Source organism: Chelonia mydas, chromosome 5, assembly GCF_015237465.2.
Source record: "Chelonia mydas isolate rCheMyd1 chromosome 5, rCheMyd1.pri.v2, whole genome shotgun sequence".
NCBI lineage: Eukaryota > Metazoa > Chordata > Testudines > Cheloniidae > Chelonia > Chelonia mydas.
In genome coordinates, this window is record NC_051245.2 from 83,753,685 (window position 1) to 83,774,346 (window position 20,662).

At 41.7% G+C, this 20,662-nt stretch overlaps 1 protein-coding gene across 1 annotated transcript in view; it reads right to left on the minus strand.

The window, feature by feature from the left end:
• The window catches only part of LOC122466011, a 47,693-nt gene that overhangs the window by 18,448 nt on the left and 8,583 nt on the right, over positions 1 to 20,662 (minus strand). Inside the window, exons 3-7 of the mRNA XM_043547509.1 lie at positions 19,502 to 19,587; positions 17,091 to 17,178; positions 12,756 to 12,804; positions 10,659 to 10,746; positions 7,433 to 7,533 (exon numbers count right to left, since the gene is read on the minus strand). Coding sequence (XP_043403444.1) covers positions 7,433 to 7,533; positions 10,659 to 10,746; positions 12,756 to 12,804; positions 17,091 to 17,178; positions 19,502 to 19,587 — 412 coding nt within the window. The remainder of the gene's footprint in view (positions 1 to 7,432; positions 7,534 to 10,658; positions 10,747 to 12,755; positions 12,805 to 17,090; positions 17,179 to 19,501; positions 19,588 to 20,662) is intronic.

The following is a 20,662-nucleotide window of genomic DNA, read 5'->3' on the forward strand; positions in this document are numbered from 1 at the left end:
ATAATGAACCAATATCATTGTCGGGATTCTTTTTGTTCCTAATTGTGACAGGGTTGGGCCAGATGGCTACAGGATAGAGGGCAGATATATTAGCCCCAGGTTGAGTAGGTCCCTTTTCCCTGGTAACAGGGAAGGTTCCACAACAATCAGGAACTTTCTGGAAACAATTAAGACAGGCTGATTAGAACACCTGCAGCCAGTCAAGAAGCTGCTATAATCAATTAAGGCTGGCTAATCAGGGCATCTGAGTTTAAAAAGGACCTCTCTTCAGTTTGTGGGGTGCATGTGAGGAGCTGGGAGCAAGAGGAGCAAGAAGCTGAGAGTGAGAACGAGAACGTGTACTGTTGGAGGACTGAGGAGTACAAGCATTATCAGACACCAGGAGGAAGGTCCTATGGTGAGGATAAAGAAGGTGTTGGGAGGAGGCCCTGGGGAAGTAGCCCAGGGAGTTGTAGCTGTCACACAGCTGTTCCAGGAGGCACTCTGGACAGCTACATTCCACAGGGCCCTCGGTTGGAACCCGGAGTAGAGGGCGGGCCTGGGTTCCCCCCAAACCTCCCAACTCCTGGTCAGGCACAGGAGGGGTTGACCTGGACTGTGGGTTCACGAAAACGGCCAAACTGAGGGCGGCCATGAACCTCCGAGGCAAGCAAATCCGCTAATAAGTGCAAGACCCACCAAGGTAGGGGAGGAACTTTGTCACATAATATATTTTTAAAACTCCTTATTGTCCTTGTCTGTTGACAATACATTTCTCCTTGTGTTCTTTGCTTTCCTTATCAATTTTCTACAATTCCGAACTTCTGATTTATATTCATTACTATGGACTCCTCCTTTTTTCCATTAATTATATATTATTTTTATTATTTTTATAGCTGTCTTCACTTCCCTTTTAAACCAGGTTGTTGGTTTTGTTTTGTTTTTTAAATCAGCACAGCCTTCTTCCTCAGTTGTGGGATTGTGGCTTTTTGGGTATCTAGTAAGGCATTCTTAAAGAATGTGAATTATCATGCACATTTTTCTGATTAAATTCTTTCTACCAGCTGAGTTGGCTCAGCTGTATTAAAGCACCATAGATATATATATTTCTGGTCTGGACTTTATTCTGTTTGCACATTATAAATATGATCAACTCATGGTCACTTGTACACTCAGCTACCAATAACTTTTAGTTCTGTGGTCTTTTCCTCTTTATGTTAGGACAAGGCCTAATATAGAATTCCCCCATGTTGGCTGTAACACTTTTTGAGTTAGGAAACTGTCATCTATAATGTTTAGAAATTCCAAGGATTGCTTAAAAGGGGTAGGGAGAAGAAGGGATTGCAATTAATAGTAGGGGCTAATAATGAAGAACAATCCTTAAAATGAATCAAACTTAAAAAGCCTCCGATAAGAAAAGGATTACAAAAAATTGTTATTCACCAGTGCCATCTACTGGATGATACCAATGAAAGCAGCAGAGAAACTAAGGGCTGAAATCTGAGCACCTACCTGGCATGTGTTAGGAATTAGAGAGTGGCCCCTTCCAATTTAGTCCTGAAACTAGGGTATATAACCTGAGGTCACCATGTGCTCAAGAGAGTTGACTGAACCTAACAAGAAGCTTCGGAATCCTAAATGTGACCTATGTCCAGACCAGACCAGACCAGACCAGCCTTGTGGAAATGACCCTCCCCCATCCCAGGGCTAAAGGAATAAAAAGTGGTGAGATTTCAATTCAGAGACTGTATTACTCCTATTTCTTTAACATAAATAACTGTATATAGTATTACCGAGCCTACACTGTCTAGTGGTTTCTCTCAAGCAACCATATGTTTAATTTTAACTCCTCTATAAACCAAGTGAGATTGAAAACAATAACTTTAAGCAATTGCTTTTAATATTCTAAACTTGTCCTTTTCGGACCAATCCATTTGTACCATACTACCCAAACTCTTCAAAGTACCTTAAAGACAAGTGTATCCTTGGAAGTGTGATAAATGTGTTAGGTATTAAATAATTGATGAGTAAACATAATAAGAAATCTTGGTCATTTGCACTGTTCCTCAATATAACTGCTGAGCCTCAACTCTACTCGGTGATATTTTTTTGCAAGACTGTATTGTGTACATAGTACACACCTAGAACACTAGATTGTGTCTACTTTTGAGTGGTCAACTGTTGATTGTATACTAATGCACTTCTGGGTGAATTAATAAATTATTGGTTGGCTAAGAATAAGCAAGTGTGAAGTGTCCTGATTTAAGGAATACTGTTCAAGTTAAAAATTGATCTGGAAAGAACCCATCATTAAAACTGGAAAGCTAACACTCCCTGGATTCAAGAAAAATAACTTACCCAACTGGCAAACCTAGTTTGTTAGATTTCAGCTTTAAAATCTAATTGGCACCCTGGCAAATTAATTAAAAATGACCCTTTTTCATGCTTACAATCTAGACATGTCAGAAAATAGAGACTGAAAAGATCTAATTGTTACATTATCTCTAGTCCAGCTCCTTGTCTGCGTAGGATTGCTTCCTATTGTCCACTCTAAAAAAATTATACTAAAAGTGCCAAACTACTTTCCACCACTTAAGTTGTGTTTACGCTAGAATACTTTTGCTAAAATGTCCCCACTGTTTCAGCCTCACTGAGTAGCCCATAGAGCTAGCCTAGCCTTATTATACGAAGTTGTAATGCAAGAAACTAACAGGCCTGTGTACTGTAAGATATTCACTTAAGCAAGTTAGTGAAAGTATAGTCAAATATAGTAGGCCTGTGACCCTGGGCATAGATAAATGGCCTGACATTTACTCTTAGATTTTTAGGGAATTAGGAATAGCTTGCTCAATAGCAGAAGTTGGAACCTAATGGTACCCAGTAACCATAGGGACACAGAAGCGATACTGAGTTGGGATATTTTAGGATACAATCATTAGATGTCTAAACACAAATTTGCTTGAGCAAGAGGTGATGTATAAAATAATGAGTCAAAAGGTATGAATATGTATTAATATGCTAACCTGTAGGATAAGTGAACCCCAATATTTTGAGGGTGAGGAAATTAGATTTGGAGATGGAAGGCTGAGCATTAGAATGAATATTCATGCTAGTGCTCAGGCCCTATCATTAGAGCCTTGCGCAGATACATATTCATAGCTGCAGATATCTGCAGATATAAATGGGCATCGATGGAACTGCAGGGCTCTCCTGAGAACCGCAGCGGCGAAAGGAGCAGAATGTGGGGCACCACTCCCAGGAGCCAGTGCCCTGCACTGGCAGCTCCTCCAGTGTGGCTGTACTGCCCCCAGCGCCGCCCACTGGGGCGGGCACAAGGCTCACCGGCAGCTGTCCCTGGTCACGCTCTTGTGTTCAAGCAGTGCGCACGCCCCCAGACAGGAGACGCAGACAGTTGCATGGAAGGGACGGGGGCAGTACAGCTGCACTGGAGGACTGGAGGAGCTGTTGGAGCAAGGCACTGGCTCTTGGAAGTGCCTCCTTTCGTTGCTGTCGTTCTCGGGAGAGCCCTGCGGTTCCACAAATACCGATTTATATCCGTGGATTCCGCATCCAAGGATATAAATTTGTATCCGTGCAGGGCTCCACCTATAATAGGGCAAACCACCGTGTGGAGGGGGTTAGCTTTCCATCATTTGACTCTTCATCTGAGGAACCTCGATCATTGGACTCATTTGGCATGCCATAGACAGGGCTGGTCCTTTGTCTCTTACCATTAGTTCCTCAAGGAAGGGTATAAGTATTCAAATCTAAGAGCATTTGCAAAGAATGGTACCACAAATATTCCCAATACTGTATTATTCCTATCTGCTTATGTGCCTCAGAGCTTTTCTGGCTTTATTATTGATCCTCATAAAAATCTTTAAGGCTTTACTTTGCCCGCAGTGTGAGTGTCCTTGCCAGACACCTTGAGGTTCCCTACAAGATATCAGACTGGTTGGTTTAGTTCTGTGTAGCCTGATTGATTCTGGGACAGGAGCCCTATTACCCTCAGCTCATTAATCAGATCAACTGGCAACCAATCCAAGCATTATTAATAATTGAAAAGGATCAGACAACAACTGGTGTTAGTAATAGTGATGACACTAGTGTAGACAGAGCATGATACAGGCATCAGCATTTTAAGCACATGTTGTCTAACAGAGCTAAATGACATATGGTTTAAAATGAGAGCTGGTCAGAAATTTTCTGGAACATTTTCTGTCAGAAAAAAATGCCAATTTGCCAAAAGTGAATTTGTGTAGATTTGTGTAGATTTCAACAAAATTTCACTTAAAAACAAAACAAAACAAAAAAAAACAATGGGGCATTCCAATAAATTTCCAGTTTTTCATTTTGAAAAGATTTTACTGTTTCAAGTTTTTTAATACAAGTGAAAATTAAGACAAAACATTTCAAATGACCTGAAAATGAACTTTTCAAAATGTTGTTTCCTGGGAGATTTCAATTTTTTTTATTATTCTATTTCAAAACAGAAAAATTTCAGAATTTCCCATGAAACAGGAAGTCAGGTTCCTGCCCAAGTTTACTTAAAACACTGGAAATTGAGGGCAGCTTTGCGTACATTGTCACCCCCGGTGGAGCTCAAACACAAGGAACAACTATAAGACGTTTTAGCAAAAGTTTCCTACTGCAAGACCTTGATCAGTGGAATAATCTCAAGGTAATGAATTTCACTGGAGCAGATCCAGTTTAGACTGGGAACTGTGGGCTTCATTGTGCATGGCTGCAACAGGGCTCCTGGAAGCACTTTGTCTTAATCAGATACTGTCAGAGCTGGCCAGGAAACCAAATTTTAGTTCTGCAAAAAAATTTGTGTATTAAAAAATATTTTTCATCTCAAATGAGAATGAAAAGCCAACTACTCAAAACTTTTCACAGAACTGAAATCCCACAGTATTTCATTTTGCAAATGGAGCTATGGAGGCTGGAAGTCACTCATTGACATTGACACAATCCTTGTCAGTTTCATACTAGTCACTGCTGAATTGCAACGAAATAGACCAGATTTATTGTCAGGTGAACATGAGGCTAGTCACTTTTACATCTGCTATTCAGTGGTGAGCAGCCACGAGATGGACAAGAATCAAGGCCCTTGTTTCAGGCTCTCACAGCTCCCCAATTCTTTCTCTGCCTGGGGAGCTCTGTTTGTCCCTCTCCAACCTGTGGGCCCCTCGCCCCTCTAGTAAGAAACACCCCACCAGGTCTTTTCCTGGCACCAGTCCCTGGGCTCAAATTCCTCTTTCCTTTGAGATAACGTCACCATAGTCCTCCTTCTTGGGGCTGTGTCTGAACTGTCAGGCTCCCCAATCCCATCATCATGCAGTCCTACCCCAAGGTAACCTCTCTAGGTTCCTCCTAACTGACCTAACAGCACTACTTTTTAATCCACATCAGATGATCACGTGCCTCAGGCACCAGTGTCCTATTCCCACTTTGGTCTCATGATCCTCCCCAAAATACCTTTTCTTAAAGGGGCCATGACTTGGAACAGAGTTGGCTGACCCCGGGTCCCCTTTGCCCTTAAAAGGAACAGACTCTCTACCTAGACACCTCTCTACCTGCCCTGTCTCTCTTCCGGTGCATTCCTACACAATCAAACCATACTTTACACAGGGCTGTTATAAGAAATCCCTGTTTGTATTACATTAACAAGGAATTAGCAGATGGGTCAGAGTTAAGGTTTCCAACTTTAATCCTGCATTTCCTCTCCTCTGGAGGTCTGATTTCCCAGTTTCAGCAAGGCATTTATGCTAGTTTTGTGTGCACAATTTCCTTGTGGCTTTATTTTGAAAGGAAAAAAAATAAAATATTGGCAATGGGATATGTAGTATGATCTTGAACTATTTGACTTGATGTCTGCTGAAAATGGCTGCACTTGAACAAGGCCTCTCAAAACCAGCAGGGAGCTGCTGAACCTGAGCAACCAGTACCTGCCCAGACACACACTACTCAGAGCAGTAGCAGCTCATTCACAGAAGCCCAGCAGCTATGTTATAAATCCAATGGCAATTTGAGCACTACAACTCAGAGGGAAGAGAAGCAAGTAAGCCTCCCCCGGGCCCTTTCCCAACACAATTATCACTCATCTCTGTACAGTGATTCTGGGTAGGACAGCAGGAATCAGAAAACCCTGGGAAAGGCTTTTTGTGTGCTATTTCTAGCCAGGCTGAAGCTGTAGTAAATACTGGAGATCCTGCCAAAGCTTGATCTTTCAAGGTTTTCAGACCAAAAAGATTTTAGAAAAGCTTCAGATAGGCATCAAACTTTATCCTGTTGATCTGAACCTCCAAATTTTGTGTGGTTCACCCATTGCTACAGAAGGGTCTAAAAGGAAATTAAACATCCAAAAGAAATAAGCCCTAAACAACACTGAAAACAAAACCAAAATGTAGGTAACAAGGCAATTAGTGCAAAGACAAAAGGCCCTTCAACTAATTATCTCTATGTGGGATGGTACATACCCTAAGAACTGAGGGTGGTTATCCCACCTCTAGGAAGAAGGAGGGAGAAATTGGGTAATATTCCCCACATCTTTACCACATGAAGGGCACTCTGTGGGCACAGGGCTGGAGAAAGAAACAGAAAATAGGTGGACCTGGGTGGATCCCCCTCCCCCAGTATAGCCCTGCAAAGATTACTGAGAAAATACAAATTGGGGCTGTATTATCTTTTTCCCAGGGGCAGCTGTGGGCAAGGCCCTGATAACATAGCTACGGTGGTGGTGTGCTGCCAGGGATGGGGCACAGGATTCCACTGGGGGCTCAAGCAGCTGTGGAGGTACAAGTTATCCACATGGATGACTCTGATGTCTCACAGATCCCCAGGAATCCTTCAGCTTTGTGGGTGGGTCCTGCAACCTGTACCACAGGGGATAAGCTCACTCCCCTAATGAAACAACCAGAGGGAAGGATCTCTGCAAGAGGATCCGGAGAGAAATTTCCTCCCTCTGAGTCCCTTTCTGTATTTTTTTTTCTGCCAGAGGGGGCAGTCGGGCTCATGAGAACTAGAACTAAGCCTAGTAGTCACTTTTCCATGTTTCTCTGTAAGTTGCTTAAAATACTTTGACATTCATGATATAATAACTAACATCCACATTTTAAAATACATACTGTAGATTAAACTTTAAACAAATTGTGAGCAAACAGTACAGCAATTATGCCCTTTGCAGGTTTCTGAATATCATATTACCTTTTTGGTAGCAGCCGCAGCCATACTGTTTAATGATAATGAAGCTTGCAGCCCTTTATTTAAAAAGCCGAATCATCATGCTGAACTTTTACATTTGTAGACATGTCTATCTTATTTTTTGCTAGTAAAACATTGGTTCCCATAATAATCCTTATCCTTGTCCCCTTTAAGAAATTTTTACCCCCAGCCCTGTCTCCCACAAAACATATAAAGAATATTTCTAGAGACTCTAAGTAATACATACGTGTCTAGCTTTTGAAACTCCAAGTCAAGCAAGTCAAAGGCCCTTGTGATCATGTCCATTGCTTGGTTACGCACAGAAATAAAATCTCTGAGTTGAGCTGCCTGTGTAGAAAGTCATAAGGTAACACAGCTTGAGATACCATAAAGAATCACAGAAGAAGAGAAAGCATTTAATGGTTATTAGCATCTCCCCTTAAACCTACAATGGTCTAAGTCATCTATGAGTTTTCCCATCAAGACCCACTGTTCTATCTACCAGTTTTTCCCTTGGTGATGATAAGAGATGATAGATTTCACTACAACACAGACCCATGTTGATCATTATTTCATAGGGGGATGCCAGTTGTGATTTTTGGTTTACTCTAGTCATTTATTTGCACATTTTTCTACCTTGTCTCTCCTCAGCAGTGATTTTTACCTTTTCTGTTCTAAACAACACATTTGTTTTGCTATGACTTTTCCCCATTTAATCCTGTTGAAAGCATTAGTTATTAAGTACAAGTCTCTCCAGGAGAGTGGCCTGCACATGTTGGCTTCTACCACTGGTTTCAGAGACAGGGCTGAAATTCTTCTGAAGGCTGGTCTCAAATCATCTGCAGCGGGGATGGAATCCTACACTGAAATTATTAATAGTAATAAAATAATGCATCCATTCTTCAAATACTCTGTAGTATAATGTTTAGTAATTGAAATTAATTCCTTTACTGAGCAACGTATTTACTTAGCAATTAAATCAATAATTAAATATTTTACTACATAAGTTATTTATTTGCTAAGTAATGGTGTTATTGGGTAATCTGGGAAATCTTTATATGCAAGTGATTCAAGGAACATGTGACCCATTTAAATTGTTCCCAACAGGAAATAGTTTATATAGTAATTGTATTGTAGCAATAATTTTCAAATTATATCCCCAAAAGCAGGTTGCATATGGAGCTGGCATACTCAATTTTTTCATGTGATACCATAAGAAATACATAAAATTGACCTGAATGGCTTGTACCAAATTAAAAGAGTCTATTAGCCCATAATTTGAAAATAACTGCTAAAATTACTATGCAAGGTACAGTGATAATAGAAGGAGCAATTTAGGCCCTAATTCAGCCATTCAGCCCTATTCAGCAAAGTATTTAAGCATGTATTTAAAAGCTTTACTGAACTGGGACTTTACAGAGCCCTCCCCCTCCCCCCAAATAACCCCAACTCAAAACCTTAGAACCAAAAGAGATGACTCAGAGTGGAGGTCATTAACCTGATACACCTGTCAGGTGGGAAAGATGAGATACATTATGTCCCCCCTGAGAACTTTCTCTCCAGTTTATTTATTTAATTAATGGCTAGCTCAGTGGTTTGAGCATTGGCCTGCTAAACCCAGGGTTGTGAGTTCAATCCTTGAGGGGGCCATTTAGGGATCTGGGGCAAAAATTGGGGATTGGTCCTGCTTTGAGCAGGGGGTTGGACTAGATGACCTCCTGAGGTCCCTTCCAACCATGATATTCTATAATTCTAGTCCTCCTGGAGACAGTCAAACACTTTAAGCAGCTTCCGCCAAAAAAGAAAATGTTTAACCCCCATTTCTGCTAAGTCAAAGGAGAAAGGAAGAGAAACCTCTTTCAGAATTCACAAAATGATTAAAATAGGTTCTGGTTCTGTAGATCCCTTTTTCTTACTTTCATGCTTAGTATAAACAAAGCCAGGCAGAAGCCCTTGGCCTTGCTGCACAGAAGGGAGAGTACTTCCTCTGTTGCTCCATCTCCCTCTCCTTACCGAATGTGGATGCTTCTTAGGGTTGCCATCCCTCCAGCATTGCCCTGGAGTCTCCAGGAATTAAAGATTAATCTTTAATCAAAGATCATGTCATGAGATGAAACCTCCAGGAATATGGCCAACCAAATTGGTAACCCTAATGCTTCTCTGCTGCAGCTCTGCATCATGGATGGAATACTGCTGAGTTTATGGTAGAAGACAAAGAAGTAGAAGAGGGGAAGTGTTGCTTTCTGAGGCACTGCAAACTGCCTTGCAGACAGCTAGGTGAAAGCACTATAGCTGAGAGCTATCTTGCTTCCCTCTGAGTCACCTCCACTACCGGATTTACCATAGCGCCGGGCCCACGCTCCAGAGGGGCCCCGGCCCAGCCCACTCTTCTCCACCCCTGCTCTCTCCTGAGGGGGTAGCGGCACAAGCTTTTTGATTTAAATTGGATTTTTGAGGAAAAAATCTATAAATATCTGCTTCAATTATCTTTGGTAAATCAAATAACCTAACAATCATTCATTTTCTGTTATAGCTATAAAACTCATCTGAAAAGTTTTCAAAACAAATCACTGTTTAAAAATAGAGTGTGTACCTTCTAAAAATGAAACCTACATCTATCTCAATGTAGGTTTTATATCTATCTCTGAGCTGTGAAGAATATGTATTAAGGTCATAACAACCACCAAGAATGCACTTTTATGTAGAAAACCATGATTAAGTTGAGTCTTCCTGACCAAATCCACCCTCAGCGCTGTGCTCTTGCCCCTGGCCCCTTCATTCCCCAGGGGACCCCTCAAATATGTTTGGCGCCAGGCCCACAAAAAGTTAATCTGGCCCTGCTCACCTCTGCAGCAGTTACTGAGCTGCCAAGGGAGACCCCAGCCAATAACTTCAGAAATTATGTTGCGGGGGACGGGGGGGTGGGGGAGGGCTAGGAGAAGCAGCAATGCAGCAGTCACCCCTGTAAGACAATTCCTGTTCTTAGTACAAATCCTTACGGGCTGGTTCAAGAAAATCTCTGCCAGGGTCACCTCATGGAGTTCCCCTCCCTCTTGGGCATTCCAGTCAGAGTGTGTGTGAGAGAAAGATCTGGCCCCCCCCAGTTTATTTCTGTGACTTTTTTCCCTCCAAGTGGAAGGATCTATGTAAAATCCACACTAAAAAACCAACCAACTAAACCCCCAAGCAAACAGGAATAATTTTTCTTCCACAAAGCCATTCTGTCATTACCCAGAGGCACAATAAGGTACAACATCATGCCTAAGAGATTCAGGACACTTGCTTTAGCTTTGTTCCTCACAAGGCACCTGAGGGGTAATGTTGTACAGCATGAAGCACATCCTGTCATGTCTTACTGCTTAACTTTCAGGTGAATGCGCATTTCCTAAGTGTTCTGGATAAAACCACAGCTCCAATGTTACACAAAGAAACAAACCTCCTTAGATCTAGTGAAACTGAGGTGAGATACTTACTGGGATTGCACGTGGGGACTCCATTCTGGCAGATAAAGGCGATGCCACTAATTCATATTTCACTTTGGGTATTTTGGTGGGAGTAAACCTACACATACACATACACATACATACACACACACAAAATCATGGTATTAATAAAGAGCCTGAAACTAAACACTTTTCTAAACAAATACAAATGGCTGCAAAGGAAATTAATTCTCTTTTTCTCTTGGTTGTTCTGGAAGTTATTTGAGGTCAGGTACTAGAATATTAATTTAGTTCAAGGGGACAAAGCTGTCAAGCACAGAGCTATATGCTACAGTTGGCTGAATTAAATAATACATTTCCAAAACAGTAGCAATATTTGAGAACTCAATCTTTCAGTATTAGTGTCATCTTTGACTCTTCTATTTTTCTCTCCCCATATCCAGTATCTTCCTATTTGATATCCTCAATCTACTATTTCAGGTCCTCCCTCCTTAAGTCGTCAGGAGGTAAATGAATATCACTGGCATCGTTGCTGAGAAGACAGATAAGTGACTTTGCCCACATGGAGACCAGAGTGGCAAAAGATGTTCTCTGAGAGTATGTCTACATTTCTGACTTTCTGTGTGTCAAATTGCTAGTCATTGCCTCCAATGTCCCTATCATCCACACTCAAATCCCTGAGATGTGTGTTCAAAGGTGTGTAGAAATGGAGTTGGCAAACCTGTCTGGGGGCCTAGGTAAGGTTGCACATTGACACATGACCCACCTCTCTACCTGGTCACTGTGTGGTGTGGTCATAGCTATGACATGGTGACCTGTCCTCGAGTCTAATTACTCTTTCACCGTCATTCACACAATTCCCTGTTCTTCTATGGAGAAGGATGTTATGTTCTGGGAACAGGTTTGTTTATCCTGAGTGGAGGGCAGTACACAAGAAACTCTTGCCAGGCACCTTCCCTCTCTCCAAACCCCCTTGCTCCAGCTGCCACTACCACCATGTGGTATCCAAGATGGATGCCAAGCTGAGAAAAGTTTATTTTTGAACACTCTGTTATTGTTTATAGTGGTCAGAAGGAGGTACATAAGAGACTCCCATAGGGCATCCACCCTGTCGTCAGATTTCCCTCCTCACCTGGCTGACACCACATGGTATTCAAGATGGATGCATGTTGTCCCACCACACTATGCTAGTTGTCCTGCACCAGAAATGTCAGTCTATACATGGAAAATAAGCACCAATTGTGGCATTCATTAGCTGTGTCCAGTCTGCTGTGAATGAACCCTCTTCCAAGTTTAGCTGCTTTCTTTGTCTCAGAAAGTGCTCCTGAAATGGCATCCAGTGTCTTGCCGAACGTCTGCTCTGCTACATAAACCATTAATATGCAAACAGAAGCAGCTAATCAGCTGGTCCCCGGGCTCTTCCCGGGATGGATTGGACAGAAGTGAACAGCATTCACAACTTGCAAGTGCCTCACAAAAAACCAGCATTTAAAATGTGGTACCTGAAAGCACCTCTGCGCAGGGGTCTCCCACAAACCAATACTAGGGCTGCTCCAGATGGTGAGGACACTCAGGACTATGAAATGCCATGTAGCTAAACTGTTGGTATGGACATGGCTACATGGGGTATGGTGTCTGTGCAGCTCTGCAGTGTGGACTCTGGTGGTGGGCTTAGCTAATACACGGATGCATGCATGCGAGCCAGGACTTGGGTACATGCCCAGTGTAGACATAGCCTCAGATACAGCAGAGAACGAGAGGAGTAAAGGCAGGCAGCCTTTGTATTAATGGTCCAGAATAATAGGACCCACATCTGAATATCAGCCTATTCCTTTATCGCAATTAAATGCTGTTCTCTGGGTAGCAAGAGAATTGATTTACCTAGCTGGGCCATCGGCCATTGTATTTGTCACTGAAATGTGGGCAATTATTAGTGATGAGCCAGATTAAAAAAATCAACTAATCACATATTTATGATGATTTATACACAGAAAATACTTTGTACTGCATGGAGAGGCCAGCTCAGTCAAAGGCAGAGCCAATATGAAAAACATCACAAATATTCAATCTTCCCTGCCTTTTCCCATCGAGGGAAAGAAAGCAAAGAAACAAAAATATAAAGAATACCTGCTGCTTACTCCCTGGATTCCAAATTCTGAGAGAATCTGCTTCATTACTGAAATTAAGACACCAATTTGCTGTTAGTCCATTAACACATTTTATGAACAAAAGGAGTGATAGATCAGAACCATTATGGGATCTTTCTATTATATTTATAACGTATTTTGGCCAAGACCATATAATTACAATTACATGTGTGTAGCTTTTTTAACTGCTATGAATGTTATCTGCAAGACAAGTTTTGAAGTGATAAAACATTAGCACAGCAAGTCACACACTCAAGATCATTTGGAAGCTTCAGCTGATACAGAATGTGGCTGCCAGCTTGCCACAGTGGCAATGGGGTATGCTGCCTGGAACATATTATACAAGATTCCAAAGACTATCCCTATTCACTTTTAGATGCAGCTTAAGGTATTGATATTGAACTCTTCAGGATATGGACTATGTCCACATCTTGGTTTGTATAAGGCCTCGCATAATAGGACCCTGATCCTCTTTGGGGCTTTTGGGTACTACTGTTATATAAATATTGAATAAGAGTAAAACCCTATATTACTTGGATTCTAGCTACCTCAGGAATTGCCTCTCTGTACCAGCATGACGGACTGAGATCAGCTGAGATGGGCTCTTGCTTCTCTCTCACTCCAACTCTTCATTTTCTTTTCTTGCATTTCATTACACAACACTTGGAAACATCTGTACCTCAGCATACATGCAAGATGGGCCTTGGTGAACATGCACATGTCCCAGACTCTTAGGGCACTTGTTATAGTCCTTGACCCTTTTAAAACTGTGAGCTGCAGTGGCAGGACACATGACTAGTACCAAATATGTAACCTACTGGAAGGCAGATATAATGCTTCCCGCTTTTTAGGGTAGGTCTACAGTGCAATTAGACACCTGCGCCTGGCCTGTGCCAGCTTACTTGGGCTCCCAGGGCTCAGGCTGCAGGGCTGTTTCTTTGCAGTGCAGACTTCCGGGCTCGGTCTGCAGCCTGGGCTCTAGGACCCTGAGAGGTGGAGGTTCCCAGAGCTTGGGCTGCTGCCTGAGCCAAGAAATCTACACAGCAATGAAACAGCCCTGCAGCCCGCGTCAGTGGGCATGGGCCAGCTGCAGGTTTTTATTTGCAGTGTGGACATACCCTTAGACAAGGACAGCAGACAGGTTTGAAAATAAAGCCAGTCCTTAGGAAGGGTCTTGGCCTAAATTGTTGTTGGGAGCTTAATTATACCTTCCCCAGCCAGAGAATATGCCCAGTGGCTTACAGCCTTATTTGTTGCAGCTTTCTTCCAACTTCCTGACACTGCCAGGCTTTACTACTAACTTGAGTCCCAGAATGCAGCGAGCATGAGATTTCAGTTGTTCCCTGACTTGAGAAGCACACATTGTGCATTCTTGGGTGAAAGCACAGGAAATGCCACAGCGTCATGAAGTATGAAGAGAAATGTATCACTTAGACCTCAGGGTCCTGCCACCTAGCTACTGCCTCCAGTGGGAAGATAGAGGCCCACACCTCAAATTAGATCCTGCTGCTAGTTGAGGGGAGATGGGGCTTCTTGGAGGAGGGACTGTGTTGCAGGGAAGCTGACAATTGGGGACTGTCCAAGGGATACTGGAAAAGCTTCAGAGCTTTGAATGAAAACAAAAATTTGTAATGTTGAACTAAACCCTGTCCCTGATGAGAATTACCTATTGCTAATTATAAAGAGGGACAGTGAGGATGTATGCAGCTGAAATGGTCACCAGTCACACAGTGTACAAGTGAAGCTGGAGCACATTACTAGGCTGACACCCACAAAGTGGGTTAGTGTGATGACATCTTGTGGTAATTGTGAAAACAACACTACTCGCTCCGTAACATGCTGTCAAGTTTGGAAATATGGTAGACACATATTGCTGGGAAGCTGGTAATTAAGACTCCTAATTCACAAAATAAGCACTGTAGGCATTAAAAATTCACACCACTTTTTATGGGTGAAAATAATGTATTCTCTCAGATATTTTAAAATAGCTTTTAGTAACATCATGAATTAAAATCAATTCAGCATTATTAGTTATTCAAATCCACTGATCATGTTTGTGTGTTTATGTCCAGAATACTAATATCACTATATGTATGTGCATTTCATTTTTGGTGTCCACTGTAGGAGTATTACAACTTGGAGGTACTTACTGTTAAAGATATTTTGCATGCTAATGAAATTGTTTCCTGCCTTATCCATATGCTCTGGATTGATGATAGCCAGTGGTCAGAGGAATGATAGTAAAAATGATAAAAGTATCAAACTTTATTAAAATGAAATTCCACTCATATGTTGGACACAAAGTTTAGCAAACAGAGAACAGGAGGTACAAAGGCACCATTTATCAGAACTGATTTTTTCTTTCGACTGATTTAACAAAGCTTATCACAAGGAGGCAATAATAACTTTGAGTTACTCCCTGTGGTCTTTTCTCAGAGAAGAGGTTCCTAATGAAAGAGCTACACAGAATAGTAAATTACTCTTATTTGCTCTTAACTTCAACCCTTTATTATTTTAGGACAATCTTGACCTATTAAAATTGTTTGTTTCATCTCTAGGTATTGCAAGCACTGTGATCACACTAGCACAGCTTTATGTGAAAATGACATTTCTTCCAGCTTTATAGCTTTACTCCTATCTCATCCACCCCATACACCATTCCATTGTGCTGCTCTTTTAAGTGGCTATTCCACTGAAATAAATCAAGCGTTACAGTACATATCAAAATCACATGAAGTATTTTCTCCTCATATGTACTGTACTGTGTCTGGTATGCTCAATGCAACAGGTAAAAGCGTGTGCAGTGGCAGGTGGATGGCGCTATGCAGTGTGGCCAAGGGATTCAATTCAGCAAAGCATTTAATGACGTACTTAAAGTTAAGCACATGCATAAATTCCATTTACTTCAATAGATTAAAAGGTGCTCAAACATCTTGCTGAACTGGGGATTTAGATTATTATTTGTGGAGTCTTCTCATTATACTCAGTACTATCTGAAACACTGAGGAAAACAGTTCTTGTAACCACTGTAATCAAGCGCTTATATTAACTGTTAGACAAAGTCTGGTACGCTTGGCAACGTTTTGTGTAGTCAGCAATAGGCCAAGGTTGGTTGAAGGGCCATTTTAGAGTCTTTTCTAGAACCTCCCCCGATTGACTTGGGGCTTTTGTGCAAGAAGAAAAATCCCACCTGTAAGTGACACCAAGATCATGTGGTAGGATTGCCTTAAGACTAGTGCCAGTGCTCTCTTTGTTATGAGCCACTGTGATCATTTTACTCAGACATTTAATAAGAAACACATTTCAGATGAACTATTACTTACTGTGACAGCGTGATGAGAACCAGCAGCTGAACCAGCATTCTGGTCAATTTTACTCCAATTAGTTTCCCCAAGGAAGACCTGACTGATGGAAGCCATGGAGGATAGGTCCATCAATGGCTATTAGCCAGGATGGATAGGGATGGTGTCCCTAGCCTCTGTTTGTCTGAACCTGGGAATGGGTGACAGGGGATGGATCACTTGGTGATTACTTGTTCTGTTCATTTGCTCTGTAGCACCTGCATTGGCGACTGTCGGAAGACAGGATACTGGGCTAGATGGACCTTTGTCAGTGTTTACAAACCAGAGTTGTTACAGCCATTTGAACAAGAAGACAGAAGTGAGCAGAGGGCCGCACCCTGTCACACTTCCAATATTTTAGTTGGATCTATGACTACAACTAGCTGATATCACCATTATTTTTATTTTAAAAAGGCTAAAAGTAAGAGTTTAACTTTATACCATGTGTAAAGTGACATTAGGAATAAACCAATAGGTGGAAAACAAATCCTATGGTATTAAGGGACTAAGTACATTTTAGTATACTATTTTACAGTGTAAAATAAGGTAATACCTGAGCATGTAATCCTACCAGGCGATGAGAGCTCTTAACTCTCACTAAAGTTAATTGAAAGTTATTTTCTTCAGAAAATATGCACACTCCTATTTGATCTTCAAGTCAATGAATGTCAAAGGAGTTCAGTTCCTCGCAAGTGGCACTCAGCACCTCAGAGGACTGGGCCCTATAAGACCACATAGAGTGTATGTTTTCCAGAGATCATGACTGTCAGTTTAGGTGATGTATTAAACAGCATTTTAAGGAGTGAACAGCAGCTCTGGAAGCCTATGTTAAACAAACATAATAGCGCTGTCTTTCTGTAGGCGTATTATCACAGAATTTGGCATAAGATGGGAGTGGGAAAGGACAGAGACATGAAGAATTGGCTTCAAGTTAACAATAAGTTTAGAATTTACCAAATGCATAGTAAACTTACTTGGTTGTCTATCTGAAGGGTTTATCAATTTCATCCCCATTATATCATTGAGTTCTTCTTCCTCATTCATGCCACCAAAGATATAGAGCTGGGAACAATGAAAAAGGAAGCGACATCAGTAGCAAACCAATATAATGACAGGGTTACATAATCACATTAATGTATCAGTTAATGTTTGCAGAGGCCCTTTAGTATAGTACAGTCTGTATTTACGGTTCCTGGTGCTCACTTCAATCAAACACAGTAAAACTCTTCTTGAAGAAAACTGTATAATTCCATTAAATGGAAAATGCCTGACTGTGTCACTGCCTGGGATCTCCGCACAGAAGACTCTGACATAATCTGCCTGCCCTGCCCCAGAGGAGGAGAGGAACTGCTCAGCCTGGTCTATGCAGGACCTTGCAGAAGTTGCTCCCTAATTCCCTCTAGAGAAGATGTTTTCAATCTCACTGCCCCTCTGAAAGAAGAGGAGCAGCTCATCCCAGAGAGTGACTTTATGCTCAGTTTGGGACTTCCAGTAGTTCAGAAGAGAGCCTCCTTAGCTGTTCCCACAGTCCTTGTGTCAGCAAGGGAAGAAGACCCACTACCATCTAATCTCATGGAGGAACAGTCCTGATTAATTTCTGTTGCTCATTCCAATGCATTGGCAACACTGTTGGGTGGAGAGTATTAAATAAATAAAATAAAATAAACACAAAAACCCTTTTTGGTTTATATTTACTACCTGAAAAAGAAAGTTTACAGCCCACACGATAGAGCTGCCTAGTTAGCAGCTTCAACAGGCTAGTTCTGCTGGCCTGCAATCAGTGCCTTCTACTGCAGTCTCTCGTGTGGAGGATCCCTCCTCACCTGAGAAGCTGGAGCTCAGAACGACTGACTTCAAAGACTAAGGGCCTGATCCTGCACCACTGGAGTCAATGTGAGCTTTGTCATTGACCTCACTGCAAGATCAGGCTCCGAGACCCTGCGAGTGCATTCAGGAACCGATACTTAGTGGAATCCCCCAATGCTAGAGAAGACGGTGTGGGCCACTTTGAGGAAAAGGCTACAATGGACTTGCCATAGAGAAGGTCGGTTTGTACCAACACAGCACCAGTGCTGGGTCCTAGTGCTCAGGGGTCTTGGCCAACTCAGTTTTATGCCTTGAGGGTTTAGCCTGTGATGTAACACACCCTGACAGCCTTGTTTTGGACTTAAAGGAGTATCCCAGGGGTTTATCAAAGAGTGCTTGGAGTCATTCTGCACATTTCTTAAGTTCTTTGGATAATATTTGCAAGCAAACCTGTCACCCATGCACGTTGTGGTTAACGCCAAGATAGGTGGCACAAAGATTATCAGTCATCACAGACATTGGTTGTGTTTCACTCACATGAATTGCTACTGTGCAACCTTCCTTCCGTTTTAGAAGTTACTTCCTGTGAAAAGGAAAAGGGTGTAGGCTCCTCCAGGGAAGCACCCACCATACCTAATAGACAAACTGCTACATTAAGTGGTGTCCCAAAGAAGCAGAAGAGTGAAGCAAATGTTAAATGCCAAGATGGAAGCCAAGCTGAAATGCAAAGTTTGGTGTTAAACTACTGAGAAACACTGGTGAGGTACTGCAGTAGCACTGAGTCACTAGACGCACAGGCCCTGAGATGCAAAGAAAAAAAAATGCAGCTGCACCAAAACAGCCATTTTAGTGCAGAGACAACATCAAGCACAAGAAACCAGGAGTGCCAGAGCTTCAAGCAGATGCCAGAGTCAGCCACCAGAGCAGTGAAAAAAACAACTGATGAACAGCAGCAAAAACGTATTGAAATGCTCAAGGCAAAGACCTTTGAAATTTAATCACTGAAAAAAAGGTAGAATCTGAGAAAAGGATATCCAGAGATACTGCTGGGATGTGAAGAAGAGCTGGAGCAACAGCCTTTGTGGTGTAGCTCCTGTGGAGAACTCTTTCACTAATGACAGTCAAAAAGATGCTGAGTGGAATACTTGGAAGTCTGCATTTATACTCGAAACAGTGTGGTGAGCGACGACAATCCATAAGAAGCGTTGCTCGTACTTCACTCTGCTGCTACTACTGCCCTTAAGGGTGGGAAAAAACCTTGATTTATTGGACTTTTGGTACATTGTTTCATGTATTAATAAACTGTTTTTACTTTGTTAAATGCAACTATTTAATTGTTGTAAATTGTGTTTTGAAAACAATGATTAAAATCAACATGGGATTTAATAGAAAATAAAAGACTAATATGTGGGTCTATACAGTGACTACATATACGCTGAAGAACTGAAGAAACAGCTGAGCTGTATGTTGCCTGAATAAATAAAGATTGCAGGTAGGCTCTTTAAATCAGTAAAGATGAAACACAGATAGTAAAGTTTAGGGATGGCAGAATTCTGGCTTTAACATTACATTCACTTACATGGCTATGAAGAATAAATGCTACATGGCTGTGTCTGAGAGCGGGGGGGATCCCTACATAAAGTGGCATCTTCCATTTCATCTTTGCTGTAAAATACAAAAGACAGAAATCAAAAATAGAACATGTCTACTGTCAATGCGTTGACAAACGTATCTTTGCAGTAAATTAGGCCCGAGATAGTCTCAGTATTACACATGAAACATTTGCAACCCTAAGACGTTTGTATAATTATAGGACCTGCCAAGTAAAGAACAGCAGTAGTGAAAGCCACAGGGAAAACGCAAACCAAAGAATTCTGGGTAATCCTCTAATGACAAAAGGAAAGGTTCTTTCAGACAGGTATCTTTCAGTCTTCCGAAGACTAATCACTGACCTCAGAAAGATCAAAATCACTAAAGCCAAACACATTCCAAAAAGAAATGTATACCCAAGTTATTGTCATAAAACAGATTTACTCAAAATAAGCAGCTAAGAAAAACATTCCAAGGATGGGAGATGATAGGGAAGTCTATTTGTAATGTCAAGGAGGATAATAATGTTAATGCAGTAAATCTGTTACATTTATATAATGGTTTTTAATCTCAAGTGATCCCAACGTATTTTCCCACTTCCATATACAGGAATCTCTGCCCATCAGTGAAATGCAGCCATCTATGGAGTGAACATGGCATCTGTTTAGCTTCACACCATGAACTCAATTCACTCCCCTGTGACAAAGAGGGCAGCTCTGCTGTAGGGAGACACACGCCAAGTGTTTGGAAGCTTTAAACTTTCATAATTGCTATCTGGATCTGGATCTCAAGGCCACGCATGAGTTACAGGTGTCAATCCCACTTCCAGGTAGGCTTCCTGCCACTAAAGGCTTTGTTTGCTGGAATAAGCTGATAGAAGTCAAAAATATCTCAGGATCGATTCAAGACCAGCAACTCTAAACAATAATTTAGGGCACAAGGGGACAGCCATAATAAAAAGTGATGATATGTATTATCAAGCAAAAAGATATGTGGTAGGAGTGATTATATGTGACAAAGGACACAAAGAACACACAAGGTAGAAGTTGGATTCTGTGGCACTACTTGTGTTGTTACTCTGGTAGATCCAATAGAAAATTGTGTATAAACATTTCACAATATGGGGGTGTTCATGTGCAATAAAGCACAG